Source organism: Bombina bombina, chromosome 1, assembly GCF_027579735.1.
Source record: "Bombina bombina isolate aBomBom1 chromosome 1, aBomBom1.pri, whole genome shotgun sequence".
NCBI lineage: Eukaryota > Metazoa > Chordata > Amphibia > Anura > Bombinatoridae > Bombina > Bombina bombina.
In genome coordinates, this window is record NC_069499.1 from 432,209,869 (window position 1) to 432,236,068 (window position 26,200).

The 26,200-nt window shown below is 38.6% G+C and overlaps 1 protein-coding gene across 1 annotated transcript in view; it reads right to left on the bottom strand.

Moving 5' to 3' along the window:
- SLC38A11 (solute carrier family 38 member 11) overlaps positions 1–26,200 on the bottom strand; it is a 285,424-nt gene that overhangs the window by 79,831 nt on the left and 179,393 nt on the right. The window contains exon 9 of the mRNA XM_053712811.1: positions 1,584–1,745. Coding sequence (XP_053568786.1) covers positions 1,584–1,745 — 162 coding nt within the window. The remainder of the gene's footprint in view (positions 1–1,583; positions 1,746–26,200) is intronic.

A 26,200-nucleotide genomic window follows, 5' to 3' on the forward strand; every position in this document is an offset into this window, starting at 1 on the left:
GGAAAGGTCACTCAGAAAAAGTAACATCCACTGCTTAATAAATCGCCCCACAGTCTTAAAGATACATTATACCTAAGAAATCCATATGGACAGCATTTAAATATGGTATTTTTTGACTGAAAATGAAATTGTGAAGTATATATTTACATTTAAACTGAAACTAATACAGTAGTATGTTCTTCCTAAAGCTCAACTATTAACCAATAAGCAGTTGTAAGAAGTACCTATCAGCCAATGAGCATGTGTGGGGAGTACACTAATCCTTTAATACTGTAATAGTTGTTTAAATTCAAACTGAAAGTAATAAATATTTGTTTGTTTTTTGTCTGAAAATGTGAAGTAACATCACATTTTCATGCAAAAATCTTAATATTTAAATATTAATAATATTAATAATATTTAAATGTTTGAGTTCAACATCCATTTAATCTAGCTACTCTGATAACAGTTACTACTTCCTTCAATTATCTCAATCATTGCACAAATTTAGCTAATCAAGCTTTTTCAAATGAAGAGCTGCTGCACAGATCTAACGTACTGCATACAAAAAAAAAAACAGCAACACTGCTCCAGCTTCTTTGCTGTGTATCTGAACTCCTTTTCAGTTTGATAACTAATGAAAATAAATTACCAAGCGATTAAGCTCTGTTTATGAAGATATCAACTGCAGATTCAATGGACCTCTTGTGTCAAAGCCTATGCATGGTTCATGCTTCAGACTTATCCAGCAGATATCCTTATTTAAAAAGGAATTTGTCAGTGGTTGTCATTCATGTTAGATTGCGCACAACATTTTTTTTTATAGTGGATAAGACAGTTTCCACCATTCAACAGTACACACTGTTTACAATGTTATGTTCCATTTATCAACATGTCACAATATTACTGTGTCCTTCAGTTATTTGATAGATCAAAATTAAATTGCTGATCCAAACACCCAATTATTTATAAATGTAAATCATGGAAATTGTCAGGGGTGCCTAAACTTTAGCATACGACTGTATATATATATATATATATATGTGTAGAAATATAAGAGAAAATACAAGTTGAACCAAGCCAGCAGTGAATACAAAGTTGCTAACAAGTGACTACACACAAGGGTGTGTGCACTAATAAAGTGCAATATGCACAGGCTGGGCTTTGTCTCCAGCTGACTGATTGGGGCAAGGTCTCCCTCAGATTTCAGTAGACTGGATACTGGATGTTGTAGCTTTTAAAATATAAAGGACTCAGAACTTTTCCTAGCGCAGCTTAAACTTTTGACAGAATGATTCCAAGAAAATATACAAAATGGGTACTCACACTCACACATTTTTTTAAAGGCTACAACATCCAGTATCCAGTCTACTGAAATCTGAGGGAGACCATGCCCCATAATATGAGCACAACCCAACGTGCGCCAAAAGTTTACTAAATAGCACTGCACTCGTAATCTGGTCCAAAATGTTTTAACAAAATAGGATAAAAACGGGGAAATTGTTATAGCATATTTCATGATAACTGTGTGAAGAAAATAACAGTAAAATGAAAAAAAGAAAAAGAAAGTAAAAGAAAGATATTGGGTAACTTAAATACATTACCTTGGGTGAATCCTGTGAATGTCACATATCCAAATACAGAATAGTTCACACTAATAAACAATGACAGCAGCATTGAAACATGGCTAATACACGACCAGTTACTGACTGTAGCTTCTTCCAGCGATCCATAAATTAAAAAACAAGCATGGTGGCACATAAAAACTGAAATAAAAAAAAATGAAGTTACTGTAACCCTCACTGTAAACATTGTTTCAGTAGTAAGATATTATGATAGTTGTCACTTGAGTAATTAACATTGTATTCATAGCGCTAAATGAATGGTAGCATGTATAATTACATGCTGAAATATACATAAATAGTTGGTGCTTGAGGAAATAATATTTTCCATTATCTATGATCCTGTGGATAGTCAATAGATAAACCTGTACTTCGGTTCCCATTGCAACATGGGATAAGATCAATTTTTAGAAAAAGGAGATTCTTCTATTTCAAATGAGGGTCATATGGTCAATGTGAAAATTGCAGTTGCAAAATATATGTAGGAGAGCTCTGAAACTGTGACTCCCTCTGAGCCAAAAATAAATCCACACTCATGAGACACCTTATTTAAATGTGGATAAACTCATCTTTCAAACATTTATCCCTTAAGTTATTGTTGGGCAATTGAAAGTTGGGGATGGCTTTTGGATATAAATAAATCAATTAAGCTTTGATAAACATTGAGGTCAATTGCAAATTTTCTGATCCGGTTTACTGGTGCTTTTCCAGGTCCCGATCCATGCTTAATAAGTTCTGAGTGATCACAATTGAATCCGACCAGATAGCTGGAAAATCAACGACACAATTCATGTCATGGACAACAATGGCTTTGGCAATCACAATCCAACCAGGAGTTTTGCACTTTATTTTGGAAACAAAATGGATACTTCAAATTAAACGCACAAAAGGCATAACTGGACTTTGGACATGTTTGACAATATTCCAAGACAAAATAATTTGATTATCTGTCACATCTGCAAAACACTCTGGAACAGTCAATGGGTTTGATTTATCAAGCAGAGGATGCTGCTTCCGACCCACTCTGTTTCAGGTCCGCCTGGAGCGGAAGTTAAGAAGCAGCGGTCAGCAACTCGTCCACCACCTCTGAGGCAGCAGACAGCAATCAGCCCGATCGGATATGATCGGGTTTATTGACATGGCCGCGAATATGCAGGGGGCAGCATTGCACAAGCATTTCATGAGAGCGTATGCTGTCTGCATTTATTGATGTGTGGCGGACATGATCCACTACAGAGGTGGCGGACGAGTTAAGTAGAAGCAGTCTTAAGAAGGGTCGCACAGAAACAGATGCATACGGATGCATTCGGGCAATGATAAATGAGACCTGTTGTCTCAGGTGTAAGGAAGAAAATAGCAGGCAATAGCAGGCAAAGGGCTTATAAAAACCCAAAATTTTCTTTCAGATATAACATACAATTTTAATCAACTTTCAAATTTACTTCTATTATCAAATTTTCTTTATTTTTTATTTATTTTATCCTTTGTTGAAAAGCAGGAAGGTAAGCTCACAAGGGTGCATGTCTCTGCAGCATCATTTGGCAGCAGTTTTGCAACAATGTTATACCTAAGCAAGAGTGCTAGATGGCAGCACTATTTCCTGCCATCTTCTGTTTCAGGGATGTGCACACTACCTATCTAGATATCTCTTCAACAAAGAATAACAAGAGAATGAAGCAAGAACATTGGAATATGAAATATTCATATTTCATGTCAGGTTATTGCACTTGGTTAAAAGCAATCTAGTTCACTCCATTGAGGTTTATGGGGGAATACATTAAGATGTTCGCGATATTTTTACTTTTAACTTACAATATATGCGCTACCTGACACACGCAAAAAGCTTACTTCTAGCAAAGTTAATTTGGAGGGCTAAATTACGTACCACTCGTAATCGAGCCATAAATGGGAATATATGGTATACTATACATGCATATATAATGTTTTATTTATATGTATTTTTTTGTATAATGCTATAATATGTATTTTATGTCTTGTCCTGATTTTAAAAATCATGTATTTTGCTTTTGGAGTGTTTCTTTTTCTTTTTTAGGAAGATTAAGGGGCGAATAATCAAGGGCCGAATAGCCCCTGATGCCCCTGTTTCTGCGCGATCCTTTAGGCTTGCCAGAAACAACAGTTATAAAGCAGCGATCTTAAGACTGCTGCTCCTTAACTGGTCCTCTGCCTCTGAGGCTGTAGACATCAATCCGCCCGATCCTATACGATCGGGTTGATTGACACCCCCTGCTAGGGGCCGATTGGCCGCGAATCTGCAGGGGGCGGCATTGCACAAGCAGTTCACCAGAACTGCTTGTGCAATGTTAAATGCCAACAGCATATGCTGTCGTCATTCAGTGATGTCTGTCGGACACGATACGCTACAGCATATCATGTCGGGCAGAAATTGATAAATTGGTCCCTATGTGTTTGCAATATTAATATTTCATAGAAGACAGTAGCCGCAACTTTCTAGTTTTATTTATTTATTATCAATATAAGTTCACACTGTTCTGAACATGTTATATCTATAATATTGCACCTACACTGTAACAAACATATTGTTAATATTGAACACGTTTGTGTGGCCCCAGTATTATAAGATGTTCAGAACAGCAAGAAGCAAAATATATATGATTTTTTTAAATCACATCAAGACTTAATATACATATTATAGCATTATACAATAAAATACATATAAATTAAACATTGTATAATATACCCACAATCCCCTAGCTCCTATAGGTGTATTATTGATGTTCTAGTTTCCCTATTGTAGTGTAACAAAAATGGTTGAGTTTCTGTTGACACATGTAAAGTAAGTGTCAACCGAAAATACGCTGGAATTCCGCGTCGTAATTGTTGCGAGATTGATCCGACCTAGTTATCAAAGCCTCAAGACCGGAAAATGTTGAAATGTGTGACATAACATACGATCCCGCAATCTCAATCTGACGCAGATCGATGCTTATGTCATTACAGATGTTCTGAATACATATTCGGCTCTATTTGACACTTTTCCCCATTTATCAAATAGTTAACAGGTATGCTCGCGTCTTTTTCGACACAGCTGTTCAAATCAGCCAATATAATTTCAGTAGCTCTCATCCTATTGGCTGATTTGAACAGCCAATATGATTTCAGAAGCTTGTCTCCTATTGGCTGATTTGAATTTAAAACTCAAATCAGCCAATAGGAATGCAAGGGACGCCATCTTGAATAGCGTCCCTTGCATTAACGTTCCAGTTTACGGCGACAAACGTATGAAGAGGATGCTCCGCGCCCGATGTCTTCAGGATAGGCCCGCTCCGCGCTGGATGAATGAAGATAGAAGATGCCATCTGGATGAGGACTTCGCCGGCTGGATGAAGATAGAAGAGGCTGCCTGGATTAAGACTTCTTGCCGCCTGGATGATGACTTCGCCGGATGGATCCTTCAAGCGGGACATCAAGAACTATAAGTGGATCGTCGGGGGTTAGTATTAGGTTTTTTAAGGTTTTTTTTGGGTGGGTTTTATTTTTAGATTAGGGTCTGGGCAGTAAAAGAGCTAAATGCCCTTTTAAGGGCAATGCCCATACAAATGCCCTTTTCAGGGCAATGGGTAACTTAGGTTATTTTAGATAGTTTATTTATTTGGGAGGGGTGGTTGGGTGGTGGGTTTTACTGTTGAATTTTTTTTACAGGTAAAAGAGCTGATATCTTTGGGGCAATGCCCCACAAAAGGCCCTTTTAAGGGCCATTGGTAGTCTATTGTAGGCTAGGGATTTTTTTTTGGGGGGGAAGGGGCTTTTTTATTTTGATAGGGCTATTAGATTAGTTTTTTAAAAAAAATATTTTTGATAATTTGGTTTGTTATTTTTCGTAATTTAGTGGGTATTTTTGTAATGTAGTACTTTTAATAAGGTTTAATTGTATATTTAAATAATTTTAGTAGGGTTAGGTCTTTTTCAATATGTAATTTAGTTTATTTAATTGGTAGTTTAATTTAATTGTAGTATAATAGTTAGGGTAGGTTAATTAATAGTTTAAAATTAGTTTATTTTAATTCTACAGGTAAGTTTTAATTTATATTAAGATAGGGATGTTGTAATTTTAATTTAAAGTTAAGGGGTTGTTAGGTTTAGGGGTTAATAGCTTAATTTAGTTTTTTGCGATGTGGGGGGCTGATGGTTTAGGGGTTAATAGGTTTAGTTAGTGGTGGTGATGTGGGAGGCCAGAGGTTTAGGGGTTAATAAGTTTATTTAGTGGTGGCGGTGTCGGGAAGCGGCGGAATAGGGGTTAATTTTTTTATTAGTGGCAGCAATGTCGGGAGCGGCAGATTAGGGGTTATTAGGTTTATTATAGTGGTAGCGACGCAGGAGGGTGGCGGTTTAAGGGTCACTAGGTAGTTTATGGGTGTTAGTGTACTTTGTAGCAGTTTAGTTGTTATAAAGTTGGGAAAAACCCGAATAACAGCGTCATCGATGACTGTTAGTTTACAACAGTCCGATGCTCATCGCCCCATATTTGGTGCGCAGGTTTTTGACAGCTTTGTTTATAAATAAGGAGATCGTATTCAGATCTGTGGCCACGATGTTAGGCGAGCGTATTGACACCCGCAAATGCACTGAGATTGACACTTTGATAAATAGACCCCTTAATATAGGTGACAATGTGAAAATATAAAGTGAAAAAGAAGTACGGAAGGTCTCCAATAATGCCAAATTTCCTTTATTGCAAACTGCTGCTGATAACAGGGTCAAAAGAACACAACGTTTCGAGGTACACGCCCCTTAATCATGTGTACCCCGAAACGTTGTGTTCTTTTGACCCTGTTATGAGCAGCAGTTTGCAATAAAGGAAATTTGGCATTATTGGAGACCTTCTGTACTTCTTTTTCACTTTATATTTTGTGAGCTTGTTAGTAGCTCCAGGTTGGTTACTCCCATTGGATTGCATAGCTGGATTCTACCTTTTGTATATTAATGTGAAAATATAACCAGTATCGCCACCCACTGAGATGTATAGTAAAACGCCTCTTAGCAACACTGCCTTAATACACTGATTTTAGCCCTTTAAATATTTTACTTGCAATCTCAATCCTGCTACACATCCCTTTTGAATATATTGCCACTTTAATGATATTTTAATCATCAGGGCCTTAGAGGGGACAATGGAAAATTAACATTTTAGTACCTCTCTGTCTCCCCCCTTTCTTTTGCTCTCTCTGCCCCCTCTTTTGTTCTCTCCCCCCTCTTTGGCTCTCTCTCCCCCCTCTTTGGCTCTATCTCCCCCCTCTTTGGCTCTCTCCCCTCTTTTGCTCTCTCTCCTCTTAGGCTCTCTTTCCTCTTTTGCTCTCTCCTCTTTGGCTCTCTTTCCTCTTTTGCTCTCCCCTCTTTGGCTCTCTCTCCCTCCTCTTTGGCTCTCTCCCCTCTTTGGCTCTCTCTCCCCCCTCTTTGGCTCTCTACCCTCTTTTGCTCTCTCTTTGGCTCTCTTTCCTCTTTTGCTCTCTCTCTTCCCCCTCTTTGGCTCTCTCTCACCCCCTTGGGCTCTCTCCCCCCTCTTTTTGTCTCTCTCCCCCCCTCTTTGGCCCTTCTCCACCCCTCTCCCCTCTCTGGCTCTGTCTTTCAAACCCTTTGCCTCTCCGTCCACGCCCCCATTGCGGCACCCCGCCCGGCCACGCCCCATCGTGGCGACACCACCTGACCACGCCCCTTGACACACCCAGCCCTGCCCCTCGTCACACCCAGTCACGCCACTCACCGCACCCGACCACGCCCCATTGCGACGCTCCCTTTGGCCACGCCCCCTGACACTCTGCTTCAGCTCTGCTCTGTGCTGAGTGCTGAGTGTCAGGATCCAAACGGCCAGGTATGTTTGTCACGTGCAGTCTCTACTGCGCATGACTGCATCTGACAAATATACTTGGCCATTTATTATATAGGATTTACCAAAAAAAACTAAAAGTATGTAAAATATTTATTATCACATGCCCCAAAAACTTGTAGCTTTCTAACTGTAGAAAATAAATCTCACAATTTGTTCATTGGCATCCTCTGATAAAAATACACATGTATATATTTTGAAATATTTTTTTTATATTTTTAAGGTTTTTCTCTGCAGTTATGTATACCATGTTCTAAAATGATGAAGCAGAGCTACACAAATTCTCAAAATTGACCCCCAAAACAATATATACAGTATATTTGTAGGTAGTCATTGAAAAAGTTGTCAGTATTTCCATACGAAACATGTTTGACTAAGCCTGTATACACTTGTATTTGGATGTCAAATAAAGACATTATTGCTTTTACCGGACTGTGTAGCTGCTGTTTTCTGTCACCAAGTTTTCTGTTTCCTTTGGTTGAAGTCTTCTGGGAGAGTTGGAGACCGGGTGCCTTCCTGTGCTTGTTGGTCGGTATTTTGGTATTGAGCGTTGGATGGAGCGCTCGTGAGTGGCACCGGTGGATGACATCATCAGTGGAGGACAAGTTAGCAGAGAGCAGCGGGATACAAGCGTGCAGCTGAACATACAGCGTGAAGACGGCTGATTAGACTGGTGCGGTCATTCTGTGGGTGAGACTGGTGTCCTGAGCACTGCCTGTTTTGCGGTTTGGTTCAGTATATTTATAAAGTAGAGAAGCCAAGGTATTTATCTAGACCAATTTTGGCATATTTCATGAATCCATTTGGCAGTCAGAAGTATGCAAACGATCATATAAAAAAATCATTAACTTTTTGTTTAACTGTGGGTTTCTCATGGAAATTATTTACACATAACGTGTGCAGTCATAAGACAAATGCTAGAAAAAGCTTCTCTAGGACCCCCTGTTTTCAGAATTAGCAGGCATGTATGGGTTTATCATTGCTTTTTGTGATTAGAAGACCGCTAATTGCACATCTGCACCACACTCCTTAAAGAGGATTTTTAGATACGCTATGGTAATGTGTGCAGGACCCATTTGGAATGACATAACGGCTGGAATTCTAATAAATATATATATATATATATATATATATATATATCAACATTTTAAATTAGGGGGAGATAAAAGGTGAGTTTAAAATCCTCCACTACGCACAAAATATAGAGAAAATAACTCATTGTGTAGTTCATTAACAAATCTAGACAGGCCCGAAGGCTTGTTTTCCCACAGAAAACCTCTGAATTACATTGTTTCCAATGCAGCAAAGGATTCTGGGTAAGATTAGCAAATTAAGTACACAATGACACACCTTTTTACTTCAGTCTGCTTTTCAGCAGATTCCCTTTACGCCAAAGTATTACTGTTCACACAGCTTATAAACTTAGCTAGGGTTAGTGCAGTGGTTCATAACCATCCCAGAACAGACTGTTTCGAATTCGTAGTTGTTGCTACTCATCAGCTGGGAAAAGGTTTGAATCACTGCTGGGTGAAGTTGATTCTGGGCAAAATACAACAACATTTTAAATTAGGGGGAGATAAAAGGTGAGTTTAAAATCCTCCACTACGCACAAAATATAGAGAAAATAACTCATTGTGTAGTTCATTAACAAATCTAGACAGGCCCGAAGGCTTGTTTTCCCACAGAAAACCTCTGAATTACATTGTTTCCAATGTAGCAAAGGATTCTGGGTAAGATATGCAAATGTTGTACTCAATTTGCATATCTTACCCAGAATCCCTTGCTGCATTGGAAACAATGTAATTCAGAGGTTTTCTGTGGGAAAACAAGCCTTCGGGCCTGTCTAGATTTGTTAATGAACTACACAATGAGTTATTTTCTCTCTATCTCTCTCTCTCTCTCTCTCTCTCTATATATATATATATATATATATATATATATATATATATATATATACTGTATATTGATTTATAAAGTAGAAAACCCAAGACATTGATATAGGCCCATTTTGGCATATTTCATGTGACCACTTTGCAGTCAGATATGTGTCAAATGCGATCATATATATATAAAAAAAAAATCATTAACTTTTTTACAAACTTTGGATTTCTCATAGAAATTATTTACATATAACTTGTGCATTCATAAGACAAATGCTTGGAAACATTTCTCTAGGATATCCGGTGTTCAGAATTAACAGACATTTATGGGTTTTACATTGCTTTTGGTGATTAGAAGGCCGCTAATTGCAGTCCCCAAAAGTATATATTTTAAAGGTAGACAACCCAAGGTATTGATATTTCATGCAAAATGCTGGCAGTCAGATAAATTCCAAATGCAATAATTTAGAAAAAAAAAAATATTCTTTTCACAAACTTTGGGTTTCTCATTGACATTATTTACACAAAACATGTGCAGTAATAATTCAAATTATTTAAAATCTTTTTTCAGGCTCCCTTTGTACAGAAATAGCAGACATGTATGGGCTTATCATTGGTTTTGGTAATTAGAAGGCCGCTACTTGCAGCTGTGAATCACAGTTCTTAAAGGGGATTTTAGATACTTTATGGCAATGGGTCCACGGCCCATTTGGTATCACAACTCTGAAAGGGTATTTTTAGATATGTTATGGCAAAGAGTTATAGGCCTCTATTTAACAAAGTCTGGCGGACCTGATCCGACAGTACGGATCAGGTCCGCCAGACCTCGCTGAATACGGAGAGCAATGCGCTCTCTGTATTCAGCATTGCACCAGCAGCTCACAAGAGCTGCTGGTGCAACGCCGCCCCCTGCAGACTCGAGGCCAATGGGCCGACAGCAGGGAGGTGTCAATCAACCCGATCATACTCGATCGGGTTGAATTCCGGCGATGTCTGTCCACCTGCTCAGAGCAGGCGGACAGGGTTATGGAGCAGCGGTCTTTGTGACCGCTGCTTCATAACTGCTGTTTCTGGCGAGCCTGCAGCTTAATAGATAGACACCATTGAAGGCTGCAAATTGAAGCTGTGCATCACAGATCTGAAGGGGGATTTTTAGATATGTTTGGGCAAAGGGTCATAGAAGGCCACTAATAGTGATGTCGCGAACCTAAAATTTTCGGTTCGCGAACCGCGGACTCGAACTTCCGGTATTGTTCACGAACGCGCGAACCGCGCGAACTGCCATTGAATTCAATAGGCAGGCGAACTTTAAAACCTACAAGGACTCTTTCTAGCCACAATAGTGATGGAAAAGTTGTTTCAAGGGTACTAACACCTGGACTGTTGCATGCTGGAGGGGGATCCCTGGCAAAACTCCCATGGAAAATTACAGTTGATGCAGAGTCTGCTTTTAAGCCATAATGGGTCTAAATCAACTAACATTCCCAAAGTGGCTGTCTCAAAACATCCCGGACAGAAGATAGATTGATAGTGATAGATAGGATAGATAGATATTCATAGATTGATAGTTAGATAGAATCGATAGAAGAGAAATAGATAGATTTGTTAGATATATAATTACCCTAATAAATTCTAATAATCAAACATGCGTTCTTGGACCCAACTAGCTTGTGTCAATTAGTACTTTTCTTAGCACTTTAATCCCTGTTCCCCCCCCCCTATCGGGGGAGTTCTATATGGCCTGCCATATTACCCTGAAAAATTATAATAATAAGACATGTGGTCTGCTACCTATTTTAACGAGGTTGTGTTTTAAGTACTACCATTCTTAGCACTTTAATCTCTGTAACTCCCCCTATTTGGTGAGGTCTATACGGCCTGGATGATTACCCATACAAAATATAATAATAAGACATCTGCTCTTGGTCTGCGACCCATGGTAACTATGTTGTGTTAATTAGTAATGTCCTTCGCATTTTAATAGCTGTTACTCATACTCACCCTATCGGTGGAGGTCTATATGGCCTGCATGATTACCCTTACAAAATATAACAACCAAACATATGTTCTGGGACCCATGGTAAGTAGGTTGTGTTATGTAGTACTGTTCTTTGCATTTTCATACCTGTTACAACACCAAATGGTGGCAGGTCTATCTGTCCTTCATGATTAGCTGCACCCAAACCCAAAAAAAAGCTGAGTGGTCTTAGACTAACACCCATGGCTAACTCTGTTGTTTCAATTAGTACTATTCTTAGCACTTTCATCCCTGTTACGGGCGGTCTACATGGCCATCATGATTAGCCGAACAAAATACTACAATCCAACCTTTGCTCAGTCTTCATAGGCCCTTCATTGTCTGTATTTTGATAGTACAGTTCTTATTATTTTTATAGCTGATACAACACCGAATGTTGTCTATATGGCCTGCATGATTAGCTGCAGCCAATACAAAAATAAATCCAAGCGGTCTTGGATTAACACCCATGGCTAACTCTGTTGTTTCAAGTAGTACTATTCTTAGCACTTTAATCTCATCATCCCTGTTACTTCCAGGACTCTCGGTGGTGGTGGTCTACATGGCCATCATGATTAGCCTAACCAAATACTACAATCCAACCTTGGCTCAGTCTTCCTAAGGCCCTTCATTGGCTGTATTTTGGTAGTACTGTTCTTATTACTACATGGTGGTCTACATGGCCATCATGATTAGCCTAACCAAATACTACAATCCAACCTTGGCTCAGTCTTCCTAAGGCCCTTCATTGGCTGTATTTTGGTAGTACTGTTCTTATTAGTTTAATAGCTGATACGACACCGAATGTTGTCAGCTCTATATGGCCTGCATGAATAGCCGCACCCAAAGCCAAAAAAAAGCCAAGCGGTTTTGCACTAACACCCATGGCTAACTCTGTTGTTTCAAGTTCTAATATTCTTAGCTCTTTCATCTCATCATCCCTGTTACTTCCAGGACTCTCGGTGGTGGTGGTCTACATGGCCATCATGATTAGCCTAACCAAATACTACAATCCAACCTTGGCCCAGTCTTCCTAAGGCCCTTCATTGGCTGTATTTTGGTAGTACTGTTCTTATTAGTTTAATAGCTGATACGACACCGAATGTTGTCAGCTCTATATGGCCTGCATGAATAGCTGCACCCAAAGCCAAAAAAAAGCCAAGCGGTTTTGCACTAACACCCATGGCTAACTCTGTTGTTTCAAGTTTTACTATTCTTAGCTCTTTCATCTCATCATCCCTGTTACTTCCAGGACTCTTGGTGGTGGTGGTCTACATGGCCATCATGATTAACCTAACCAAATACTACAATCCAACCTTGGCCCAGTCTTCCTAATGCCCTTAATTGGCTGTATTTTGGTAGTACTGTTCTTATTAGTTTAATAGCTGATACGACACCGAATGTTGTCAGCTCTATATGGCCTGCATGAATAGCCGCACCCAAAGCCAAAAAAAACCCAAGCGGTTTTGCACTAACACCCATGGCTAACTCTGTTGTTTCAAGTTCTACTATTCTTAGCTCTTTCATCTCATCATCCCTGTTACTTCCATGACTCTCGGTGGTGGTGGTCTACATGGCCATCATGATTAGACTAACCAAATACTACAATCCAACCTTGGCCCAGTCTTCCTAAGGCCCTTCATTGGCTGTATTTTGGTAGTACTGTTCTTATTAGTTTAATAGCTGATACGACACTGAATGTTTTCAGCTCTATATGGCCTGCATGAATAGCCGCACCCAAAGCCAAAAAAAAGCCAAGCGGTTTTGCACTAACACCCATGGCTAACTCTGTTGTTTCAAGTTCTACTATTCTTAGCTCTTTCATCTCATCATCACTGTTACTTCCAGGACTCTCGGTGGTGGTGGTCTACATGGCCATCAGGATTAGCCTAACCAAATACTACAATCCAACCTTGGCCCAGTCTTCCTAAGGCCCTTCATTGGCTGTATTTTGGTAGTACTGTTCTTATTAGTTTAATAGCTGATACGACACCGAATGTTTTCAGCTCTATATGGCCTGCATGAATAGCCGCACCCAAAGCCAAAAAAAAGCCAAGCGATTTTGCACTAACACCCATGGCTAACTCTGTTGTTTCAAGTTCTACTATTCTTAGCTCTTTCATCTCATCATCCCTGTTACTTCCAGGACTCTCAGTGGTGGTGGTCTACATGGCCATCAGGATTAGCCTAACCAAATACTACAATCCAACCTTGGCCCAGTCTTCCTAAGGCCCTTCATCGGCTGTATTTTGGTAGTACTGTTCTTATTAGTTTAATAGCTGATACGACACCGAATGTTTTCAGCTCTATATGGCCTGCATGAATAGCCGACCCAAAGGCAAAAAAAAGCCAAGCGGTTTTGCACTAAAACCCATGGCTAAATCTGTTGTTTCAAGTTCTACTATTCTTAGCTCTTTCATCTCATCATCCCTGTTACTTCCAGGACTCTCAGTGGTGGTGGTCTGCATGGCCATCATGATTAGCCTAACCAAATACTACAATCCAACCTTGGCTCAGTCTTCCTAAGGCCCTTCATTGGCTGAATTTTGGTAGTACTGTCATCCTTTTGAATAAAAGATTACAGTAAAGGCATTGATTTTAGAAACCCACAGATCATTATTTGCAACCGTGAATTTAGAAAAAAAAATTGATTACACACCCGTCACACTTATTTATGCTCAGGCCTTTTTAATACGAGGGTCCCGGAGCCTCAACCGAAACAACAGCATGAAAGTGGAGATATGTCATTCTTTTGAATAAAAAGATTACAGGAAAGGCATTGATTTTAGAAACCCACAGATCATTATTTGCAACCGTGAAATTAGAAAAAAACATTGATTACACAGCCGTGACACTTATTTATGCTCAGGCCTTTTTAATACGAGGGTTCCGGAGCCTCAACCGAAACAACAGCATGAAACAGGAGATATGTCATCCTTTTGAATAAAAGATTACAGGAAAGGCATTGATTTTAGAAACCCACAGATCATTATTTGCAACTGTGAAATTAGAAAAAAACATTCATTAGACAGCCGTGACACTTATTTATGCTCATGCCTTTTTTAATACGAGGGTCCCGGACCCTCAACCGAAACAACAGCATGAAAGAGGAGATATGTCATCCTTTTAAATAAAAGATTACAGGAAAGGCATTGATTTTAGAAACCCACAGATCATTATTTGCAACCGTGAAATTAGAAAAAAACATTGATTACACAGCCGTGACACTTATTTATGCTCAGGCCTTTTTAATACGAGGGTCCCGGAGCCTCAATCGAAACAACAGCATGAAAGAGGAGATATGTCATCCTTTTGAATAAAAGATTACAGGAAAGGCATTGATTTTAGAAACCCACAGATCATTATTTGCAACCGTGAAATTAGAAAAAAACATTGATTACACAGCCGTGACACTTATTTATGCTCAGGCCTTTTTAATATGAGGGTCCCGGAGCCTCAACCGAAACAACAGCATGAAAGAGGAGATATGTCATCCTTTTGAATAAAAGATTACAGGAAAGGCATTGATTTTAGAAACCCACAGATTATTATTTGCAACCGTGAAATTAGAAAAAAACATTGATTACACAGCCGTGACACTTATTTATGCTCAGGCCTTTTTAATACGAGGGTCCCGGAGCCTCAACCGAAACAACAGCATGAAAGAGGAGATATGTCATCCTTTTGAATAAAAGATTACAGGAAAGGCATTGATTTTAGAAACCCACAGATCATTATTTGCAACCGTGAAATTAGAAAAAAACATTCATTAGACAGCCGTGACACTTATTTATGCTCATGCCTTTTTAATACGAGGGTCCCGGAGCCTCAACCGAAACAACAGCATGAAAGAGGAGATATGTCATCCTTTTGAATAAAAGATTACAGGAAAGGCATTGATTTTAGAAACCCACAGATCATTATTTGCAACCGTGAAATTAGAAAAAAACATTCATTAGACAGCCGTGACACTTATTTATGCTCATGCCTTTTTAATACGAGGGTCCCGGAGCCTCAACCGAAACAACAGCATGAAAGAGGAGATATGTCATCCTTTTGAATAAAAGATTACAGGAAAGGCATTGATTTTAGAAACCCACAGATCATTATTTGCAACCGTGAAATTAGAAAAAAACATTGATTACACAGCCGTGACACTTATTTATGCTCAGGCCTTTTTAATACGAGGGTCCCGGAGCCTCAACCGAAACAACAGCATGAAAGAGGAGATATGTCATCCTTTTGAATAAAAGATTACAGGAAAGGCATTGATTTTAGAAACCCACAGATCATTATTTGCAACCGTGAAATTAGAAAAAAACATTCATTAGACAGCCGTGACACTTATTTATGCTCATGCCTTTTTAATACGAGGGTCCCGGAGCCTCAATCGAAACAACAGCATGAAAGAGGAGATATGTCATCCTTTTGAATAAAAGATTACAGGAAAGGCATTGATTTTAGAAACCCACAGATCATTATTTGCAACCGTGAAATTAGAAAAAAACATTGATTACACAGCAGTGACACTTATTTATGCTCAGGCCTTTTTAATACGAGGGTCCCGGAGCCTCAACCGAAACAACAGCATGACTGAGGAGATATGTCATCCTTTAGAATAAAAGATTACAGAAAAGGCATTGATTTTAGAAACCCACAGATCATTATTTGCAACCGTGAAATTAGAAAAAAACATTAATTAGACAGCCGTGACACTTATTTATGCTCATGCCTTTTTAATACGAGGGTCCCGGAGCCTCAACCGAAACAACAGCATGAACGAGGAGATATGTCATCCTTTTGAATAAAAGATTACAGGAAAGGCATTGATTTTAGAAACCCACAGATCATTATTTGCAACCGTGAAATTAGAAAAAAACATTGATTACACAGCCGTGACACTTATTTATGCTCAGGCCTTTTTAATACGAGGGTCCCGGAGCCTCAACCGAAAGAACAGCATGAAAGAGGAGATATGTCATCCTTTTGAATAAAAGATTACAGGAAAGGCATTGATTTTAGAAACCCACAGATCATTATTTGCAACCGTGAAATTAGAAAAAAACATTGATTACACAGCCGTGACACTTATTTATGCTCATGCCTTTTTAATGCGAGGGTCCCGGAGCCTCAACCGAAACAACAGCATGAAAGAGGAGATATGTCATCCTTTTGAATAAAAGATTACAGGAAAGGCATTGATTTTAGAAACCCACAGATCATTATTTGCAACCGTGAAATTAGGAAAAAACATTGATTACTAAGCCGTGACACTTATTTATGCTCAGGCCTTTTTAATACGAGGGTCCCGGAGCCTCAACCGAAACAACAGCATGAAAGAGGAGATATGTCATCCTTTAGAATAAAAGATTACAGGAAAGGCATTGATTTTAGAAACCCACAGATCATTATTTGCAACCGTGAAATTAGAAAAAAACACTGATTACACAGCCGTGACACTTATTTATGCTCTTGCCTTTTTAATACGAGGGTCCCGGAGCCTCAACCGAAACAACAGCATGAAAGAGGAGATATGTCATCCTTTTGAATAAAAGATTACAGGAAAGGCATTGATTTTAGAAACTCACAGATCATTATTTGCAACCGTGAAATTAGAAAAAAACATTGATTACACAGCCGTGACACTTATTTATGCTCAGGCCTTTTAAATACGAGGGTCCCGGAGCCTCAACCGAAACAACAGCATGAAAGAGGAGATATGTCATCCTTTTGAATAAAAGATTACAGGAAAGGCATTGATTTTAGAAACCCACAGATCATTATTTGCAACTGTGAAATTAGAAAAAAACATTCATTAGACAGCCGTGACACTTATTTATGCTCATGCCTTTTTAATACGAGGGTCCCGGAGCCTCAACCGAAACAACAGCATGAAAGAGGAGATATGTCATCCTTTTGAATAAAAGATTACAGGAAAGGCATTGATTTTAGAAACCCACAGATCATTATTTGCAACCGTGAAATTAGAAAAAAACATTGATTACACAGCCGTGACACTTATTTATGCTTAGGCCTTTTTAATACGAGGGTCCCGGAGCCTCAACCGAAACAACAGCATGAAAGAGGAGATATGTCATCCTTTTGAATAAAAGATTACAGGAAAGGCATTGATTTTAGAAACCCACAGATCATTATTTGCAACCGTGAAATTAGAAAAAAACATTAATTAGACAGCCGTGACACTTATTTATGCTCATGCCTTTTTAATACGAGGGTCCCGGAGCCTCAACCGAAACAACAGCATGAACGAGGAGATATGTCATCCTTTTGAATAAAAGATTACAGGAAAGGCATTGATTTTAGAAACCCACAGATCATTATTTGCAACCGTGAAATTAGAAAAAAACATTGATTACACAGCCGTGACACTTATTTATGCTCAGGCCTTTTTAATACGAGGGTCCCGGAGCCTCAACCGAAACAACAGCATGAAAGAGGAGATATGTCATCCTTTAGAATAAAAGATTACAGGAAAGGCATTGATTTTAGAAACCCACAGATCATTATTTGCAACCGTGAAATTAGAAAAAAACATTGATTACACAGCCGTGACACTTATTTATGCTCAGGCCTTTTTAATACGAGGGTCCCGGAGCCTCAACCGAAACAACAGCATGAAAGAGGAGATATGTCATCCTTTTGAATAAAAGATTACAGGAAAGGCATTGATTTTAGAAACCCACAGATCATTATTTGCAACCGTGAAATTAGAAAAAAACATTCATTAGACAGCCGTGACACTTATTTATGCTCATGCCTTTTTAATACGAGGGTCACGGAGCCTCAACCGAAACAACAGCATGAAAGAGGAAATATGTCATCCTTTTGAATAAAAGATTACAGGAAAGGCATTGATTTTAGAAACCCACAGATCATTATTTGCAACCGTGAAATTAGAAAAAAACATTGATTACACAGCCGTGACACTTATTTATGCTCAGGCCTTTTTAATACGAGGGTCCCGGAGCCTCAACCGAAACAACAGCATGAAAGAGGAGATATGTCATCCTTTTGAATAAAAGATTACAGGAAAGGCATTGATTTTAGAAACCCACAGATCATTATTTGCAACCGTGAAATTAGAAAAAAACATTGATTACACAGCAGTGACACTTATTTATGCTCAGGCCTTTTTAATACGAGGGTCCCGGAGCCTCAACCGAAACAACAGCATGACTGAGGAGATATGTCATCCTTTAGAATAAAAGATTACAGAAAAGGCATTGATTTTAGAAACCCACAGATCATTATTTGCAACCGTGAAATTAGAAAAAAACATTAATTAGACAGCCGTGACACTTATTTATGCTCATGCCTTTTTAATACGAGGGTCCCGGAGCCTCAACCGAAACAACAGCATGAACGAGGAGATATGTCATCCTTTTGAATAAAAGATTACAGGAAAGGCATTGATTTTAGAAACCCACAGATCATTATTTGCAACCGTGAAATTAGAAAAAAACATTGATTACACAGCCGTGACACTTATTTATGCTCAGGCCTTTTTAATACGAGGGTCCCGGAGCCTCAACCGAAAGAACAGCATGAAAGAGGAGATATGTCATCCTTTTGAATAAAAGATTACAGGAAAGGCATTGATTTTAGAAACCCACAGATCATTATTTGCAACCGTGAAATTAGAAAAAAACATTGATTACACAGCCGTGACACTTATTTATGCTCATGCCTTTTTAATGCGAGGGTCCCGGAGCCTCAACCGAAACAACAGCATGAAAGAGGAGATATGTCATCCTTTTGAATAAAAGATTACAGGAAAGGCATTGATTTTAGAAACCCACAGATCATTATTTGCAACCGTGAAATTAGGAAAAAAACATTGATTACTAAGCCGTGACACTTATTTATGCTCAGGCCTTTTTAATACGAGGGTCCCGGAGCCTCAACCGAAACAACAGCATGAAAGAGGAGATATGTCATCCTTTAGAATAAAAGATTACAGGAAAGGCATTGATTTTAGAAACCCACAGATCATTATTTGCAACCGTGAAATTAGAAAAAAACACTGATTACACAGCCGTGACACTTATTTATGCTCTTGCCTTTTTAATACGAGGGTCCCGGAGCCTCAACCGAAACAACAGCATGAAAGAGGAGATATGTCATCCTTTTGAATAAAAGATTACAGGAAAGGCATTGATTTTAGAAACTCACAGATCATTATTTGCAACCGTGAAATTAGAAAAAAACATTGATTACACAGCCGTGACACTTATTTATGCTCAGGCCTTTTAAATACGAGGGTCCCGGAGCCTCAACCGAAACAACAGCATGAAAGAGGAGATATGTCATCCTTTTGAATAAAAGATTACAGGAAAGGCATTGATTTTAGAAACCCACAGATCATTATTTGCAACTGTGAAATTAGAAAAAAACATTCATTAGACAGCCGTGACACTTATTTATGCTCATGCCTTTTTAATACGAGGGTCCCGGAGCCTCAATCGAAACAACAGCATGAAAGAGGAGATATGTCATCCTTTTGAATAAAAGATTACAGGAAAGGCATTGATTTTAGAAACCCACAGATCATTATTTGCAACCGTGAAATTAGAAAAAAACATTGATTACACAGCCGTGACACTTATTTATGCTTAGGCCTTTTTAATACGAGGGTCCCGGAGCCTCAACCGAAACAACAGCATGAAAGAGGAGATATGTCATCCTTTTGAATAAAAGATTACAGGAAAGGCATTGATTTTAGAAACCCACAGATCATTATTTGCAACCGTGAAATTAGAAAAAAACATTAATTAGACAGCCGTGACACTTATTTATGCTCATGCCTTTTTAATACGAGGGTCCCGGAGCCTCAACCGAAACAACAGCATGAACGAGGAGATATGTCATCCTTTTGAATAAAAGATTACAGGAAAGGCATTGATTTTAGAAACCCACAGATCATTATTTGTACCCGTGAAATTAGAAAAAAACATTGATTACACAGCCGTGACACTTATTTATGCTCAGGCCTTTTTAATACGAGGGTCCCGGAGCCTCAACCGAAACAACAGCATGAAAGAGGAGATATGTCATCCTTTTGAATAAAAGATTACAGGAAAGGCATTGATTTTAGAAACCCACAGATCATTATTTGCAACCGTGAAATTAGAAAAAAACATTGATTACACAGCCGTGACACTTATTTATGCTCAGGCCTTTTTAATACGAGGGTCCCGGAGCCTCAACCGAAACAACAGCATGAAAGAGGAGATATGTCATCCTTTTGAATAAAAGATTACAGGAAAGGCATTGATTTTAGAAACCCACAGATCATTATTTGCAACCGTGAAATTAGAAAAAAACATTCATTAGACAGCCGTGACACTTATTTATGCTCATGCCTTTTTAATACGAGGGTCACGGAGCCTCAACCGAAACAACAGCATGAAAGAGGAAATATGTCATCCTTTTGAATAAAAGATTACAGGAAAGGCATTGATTTTAGAAACCCACAGATCATTATTTGCAACCGTGAAATTAGAAAAAAACATTGATTACACAGCCGTGACACTTATTTATGCTCAGGCCTTTTTAATACGAGGGTCCCGGAGCCTCAACCGAAACAACAGCATGAAAGAGGAGATATGTCATCCTTTTGAATAAAAGATTACAGGAAAGGCATTGATTTTAGAAACCCACAGATCATTATTTGCAACCGTGAAATTAGAAAAAAACATTGATTACACAGCCGTGACACTTATTTATGCTCAGGCCTTTTTAATACGAGGGTCCCGGAGCCTCAACCGAAACAACAGCATGAAAGAGGAGATATGTCATCCTTTTGAATAAAAGATTACAGGAAAGGCATTGATTTTAGAAACCCACAGATCATTATTTGCAACCGTGAAATTAGAAAAAAACATTCATTAGACAGCCGTGACACTTATTTATGCTCATGCCTTTTTAATACGAGGGTCCCGGAGCCTCAACCGAAACAACAGCATGAACGAGGAGATATGTCATCCTTTTGAATAAAAGATTACAGGAAAGGCATTGATTTTAGAAACCCACAGATCATTATTTGCAACCGTGAAATTAGAAAAAAACATTGATTACACAGCCGTGACACTTATTTATGCTCAGGCCTTTTTAATACGAGGGTCCCGGAGCCTCAACCGAAACAACAGCATGAAAGAGGAGATATGTCATCCTTTTGAATAAAAGATTACAGGAAAGGCATTGATTTTAGAAACCCACAGATCATTATTTGCAACCGTGAAATTAGAAAAAAACATTCATTAGACAGCCGTGACACTTATTTATGCTCATGCCTTTTTAATACGAGGGTCCCGGAGCCTCAACCGAAACAACAGCATGAACGAGGAGATATGTTATCCTTTTGAATAAAAGATTACAGGAAAGGCATTGATTTTAGAAACCCACAGATCATTATTTGCAACCGTGAAATTAGAAAAAAACATTGATTACTAAGCCGTGACACTTATTTATGCTCAGGCCTTTTTAATACGAGGGTCCCGGAGCCTCAACCGAAACAACAGCATGAAAGAGGAGATATGTCATCCTTTAGAATAAAAGATTACAGGAAAGGCATTGATTTTAGAAACCCACAGATCATTATTTGCAACCGTGAAATTAGAAAAAAACACTGATTACACAGCCGTGACACTTATTTATGCTCTTGCCTTTTTAATACGAGGGTCCCGGAGCCTCAACCGAAACAACAGCATGAAAGAGGAGATATGTCATCCTTTTGAATAAAAGATTACAGGAAAGGCATTGATTTTAGAAACTCACAGATCATTATTTGCAACCGTGAAATTAGAAAAAAACATTGATTACACAGCCGTGACACTTATTTATGCTCAGGCCTTTTAAATACGAGGGTCCCGGAGCCTCAACCGAAACAACAGCATGAAAGAGGAGATATGTCATCCTTTTGAATAAAAGATTACAGGAAAGGCATTGATTTTAGAAACCCACAGATCATTATTTGCAACTGTGAAATTAGAAAAAAACATTCATTAGACAGCCGTGACACTTATTTATGCTCATGCCTTTTTAATACGAGGGTCCCGGAGCCTCAATCGAAACAACAGCATGAAAGAGGAGATATGTCATCCTTTTGAATAAAAGATTACAGGAAAGGCATTGATTTTAGAAACCCACAGATCATTATTTGCAACCGTGAAATTAGAAAAAAACATTGATTACACAGCCGTGACACTTATTTATGCTCAGGCCTTTTTAATACGAGGGTCCCGGAGCCTCAACCGAAACAACAGCATGAAAGAGGAGATATGTCATCCTTTTGAATAAAAGATTACAGGAAAGGCATTGATTTTAGAAACCCACAGATCATTATTTGCAACCGTGAAATTAGAAAAAAACATTAATTAGACAGCCGTGACACTTATTTATGCTCATGCCTTTTTAATACGAGGGTCCCGGAGCCTCAACCGAAACAACAGCATGAACGAGGAGATATGTCATCCTTTTGAATAAAAGATTACAGGAAAGGCATTGATTTTAGAAACCCACAGATCATTATTTGCAACCGTGAAATTAGAAAAAAACATTGATTACACAGCCGTGACACTTATTTATGCTCAGGCCTTTTTAATACGAGGGTCCCGGAGCCTCAACCGAAACAACAGCATGAAAGAGGAGATATGTCATCCTTTTGAATAAAAGATTACAGGAAAGGCATTGATTTTAGAAACCCACAGATCATTATTTGCAACCGTGAAATTAGAAAAAAACATTGATTACACAGCCGTGACACTTATTTATGCTCAGGCCTTTTTAATACGAGGGTCCCGGAGCCTCAACCGAAACAACAGCATGAAAGAGGAGATATGTCATCCTTTTGAATAAAAGATTACAGGAAAGGCATTGATTTTAGAAACCCACAGATCATTATTTGCAACCGTGAAATTAGAAAAAAACATTCATTAGACAGCCGTGACACTTATTTATGCTCAGGCCTTTTTAATACGAGGGTCCCGGAGCCTCAACCGAAACAACAGCATGAAAGAGGAGATATGTCATCCTTTTGAATAAAAGATTACAGGAAAGGCATTGATTTTAGAAACCCACAGATCATTATTTGCAACCGTGAAATTTGAAAAAAACATTGATTACACAGCCGTGACACTTATTTATGCTCAGGCCTTTTTAATACGAGGGTCCCGGAGCCTCAACCGAAACAACAGCATGAAAGAGGAGATATGTCATCCTTTTGAATAAAAGATTACAGGAAAGGCATTGATTTTAGAAACCCACAGATCATTATTTGCAACCGTGAAATTAGAAAAAAACATTGATTACACAGCCGTGACACTTATTTATGCTCAGGCCTTTTTAATACGAGGGTCCCGGAGCCTCAACCGAAACAACAGCATGAAAGAGGAGATATGTCATCCTTTTGAATAAAAGATTACAGGAAAGGCATTGATTTTAGAAACCCACAGATCATTATTTGCAACCGTGAAATTAGAAAAAAACATTCATAAGACAGCCGTGACACTTATTTATGCTCAGGCCTTTTTAATACGAGGGTCCCGGAGCCTCAACCGAAACAACAGCATGAAAGAGGAGATATGTCATACTTTTGAATAAAAGATTACAGGAAAGGCATTGATTTTAGAAACCCACAGATCATTATTTGCAACCGTGAAATTAGAAAAAAACATTGATTACACAGCCGTGACACTTATTTATGCTCAGGCCTTTTTAATACGAGGGTCCCGGAGCCTCAACCGAAACAACAGCATGAAAGAGGAGATATGTCATCCTTTTGAATAAAAGATTACAGGAAAGGCATTGATTTTAGAAACCCACAGATCATTATTTGCAACCGTGAAATTAGAAAAAAACATTGATTACTACAGCCGTGACACTTATTTATGCTCAGGCCTTTTTAATACGAGGGTCCCGGAGCCTCAACCGAAACAACAGCATGAAAGAGGAGATATGTCATCCTTTTGAATAAAAGATTACAGGAAAGGCATTGATTTTAGAAACCCACAGATCATTATTTGCAACCGTGAAATTAGAAAAAAACATTGATTACACAGCCGTGACACTTATTTATGCTCAGGCCTTTTTAATACGAGGGTCCCGGAGCCTCAACCGAAACAACAGCATGAAAGAGGAGATATGTCATCCTTTTGAATAAAAGATTACAGGAAAGGCATTGATTTTAGAAACCCACAGATCATTATTTGCAACCGTGAAATTAGAAAAAAACATTGATTACACAGCCGTGACACTTATTTATGCTCAGGCCTTTTTAATACGAGGGTCCCGGAGCCTCAACCGAAACAACAGCATGAAAGAGGAGATATGTCATACTTTTGAATAAAAGATTACAGGAAAGGCATTGATTTTAGAAACCCACAGATCATTATTTGCAACCGTGAAATTAGAAAAAAACATTCATTAGACAGCCGTGACACTTATTTATGCTCAGGCCTTTTTAATACGAGGGTCCCGGAGCCTCAACCGAAACAACAGCATGAAAGAGGAGATATGTCATCCTTTTGAATAAAAGATTACAGGAAAGGCATTGATTTTAGAAACCCACAGATCATTATTTGCAACCGTGAAATTAGAAAAAAACATTGATTACACAGCCGTGACACTTATTTATGCTCAGGCCTTTTTAATACGAGGGTCCCGGAGCCTCAACCGAAACAACAGCATGAAAGAGGAGATATGTCATACTTTTGAATAAAAGATTACAGGAAAGGCATTGATTTTAGAAACCCACAGATCATTATTTGCAACCGTGAAATTAGAAAAAAACATTGATTAGACAGCCGTGACACTTATTTATGCTCAGGCCTTTTTAATACGAGGGTCCCGGAGCCTCAACCGAAACAACAGCATGAAAGAGGAGATATGTCATCCTTTTGAATAAAAGATTACAGGAAAGGCATTGATTTTAGAAACCCACAGATCATTATTTGCAACCGTGAAATTAGAAAAAAACATTGATTACACAGCCGTGACACTTATTTATGCTCAGGCCTTTTTAATACGAGGGTCCCGGAGCCTCAACCGAAACAACAGCATGAAAGAGGAGATATGTCATCCTTTTGAATAAAAGATTACAGGAAAGGCATTGATTTTAGAAACCCACAGATCATTATTTGCAACCGTGAAATTAGAAAAAAACATTGATTACACAGCCGTGACACTTATTTATGCTCAGGCCTTTTTAATACGAGGGTCCCGGAGCCTCAACCGAAACAACAGCATGAAAGAGGAGATATGTCATACTTTTGAATAAAAGATTACAGGAAAGGCATTGATTTTAGAAACCCACAGATCATTATTTGCAACCGTGAAATTAGAAAAAAACATTGATTAGACAGCCGTGACACTTATTTATGCTCAGGCCTTTTTAATACGAGGGTCCCGGAGCCTCAACCGAAACAACAGCATGAAAGAGGAGATATGTCATCCTTTTGAATAAAAGATTACAGGAAAGGCATTGATTTTAGAAACCCACAGATCATTATTTGCAACCGTGAAATTAGAAAAAAACATTGATTACACAGCCGTGACACTTATTTATGCTCAGGCCTTTTTAATACGAGGGTCCCGGAGCCTCAACCGAAACAACAGCATGAAAGAGGAGATATGTCATCCTTTTGAATAAAAGATTACAGGAAAGGCATTGATTTTAGAAACCCACAGATCATTATTTGCATCCGTGAAATTAGAAAAAAACATTGATTACACAGCCGTGACACTTATTTATGCTCAGGCCTTTTTAATACGAGGGTCCCGGAGCCTCAACCGAAACAACAGCATGAAAGAGGAGATA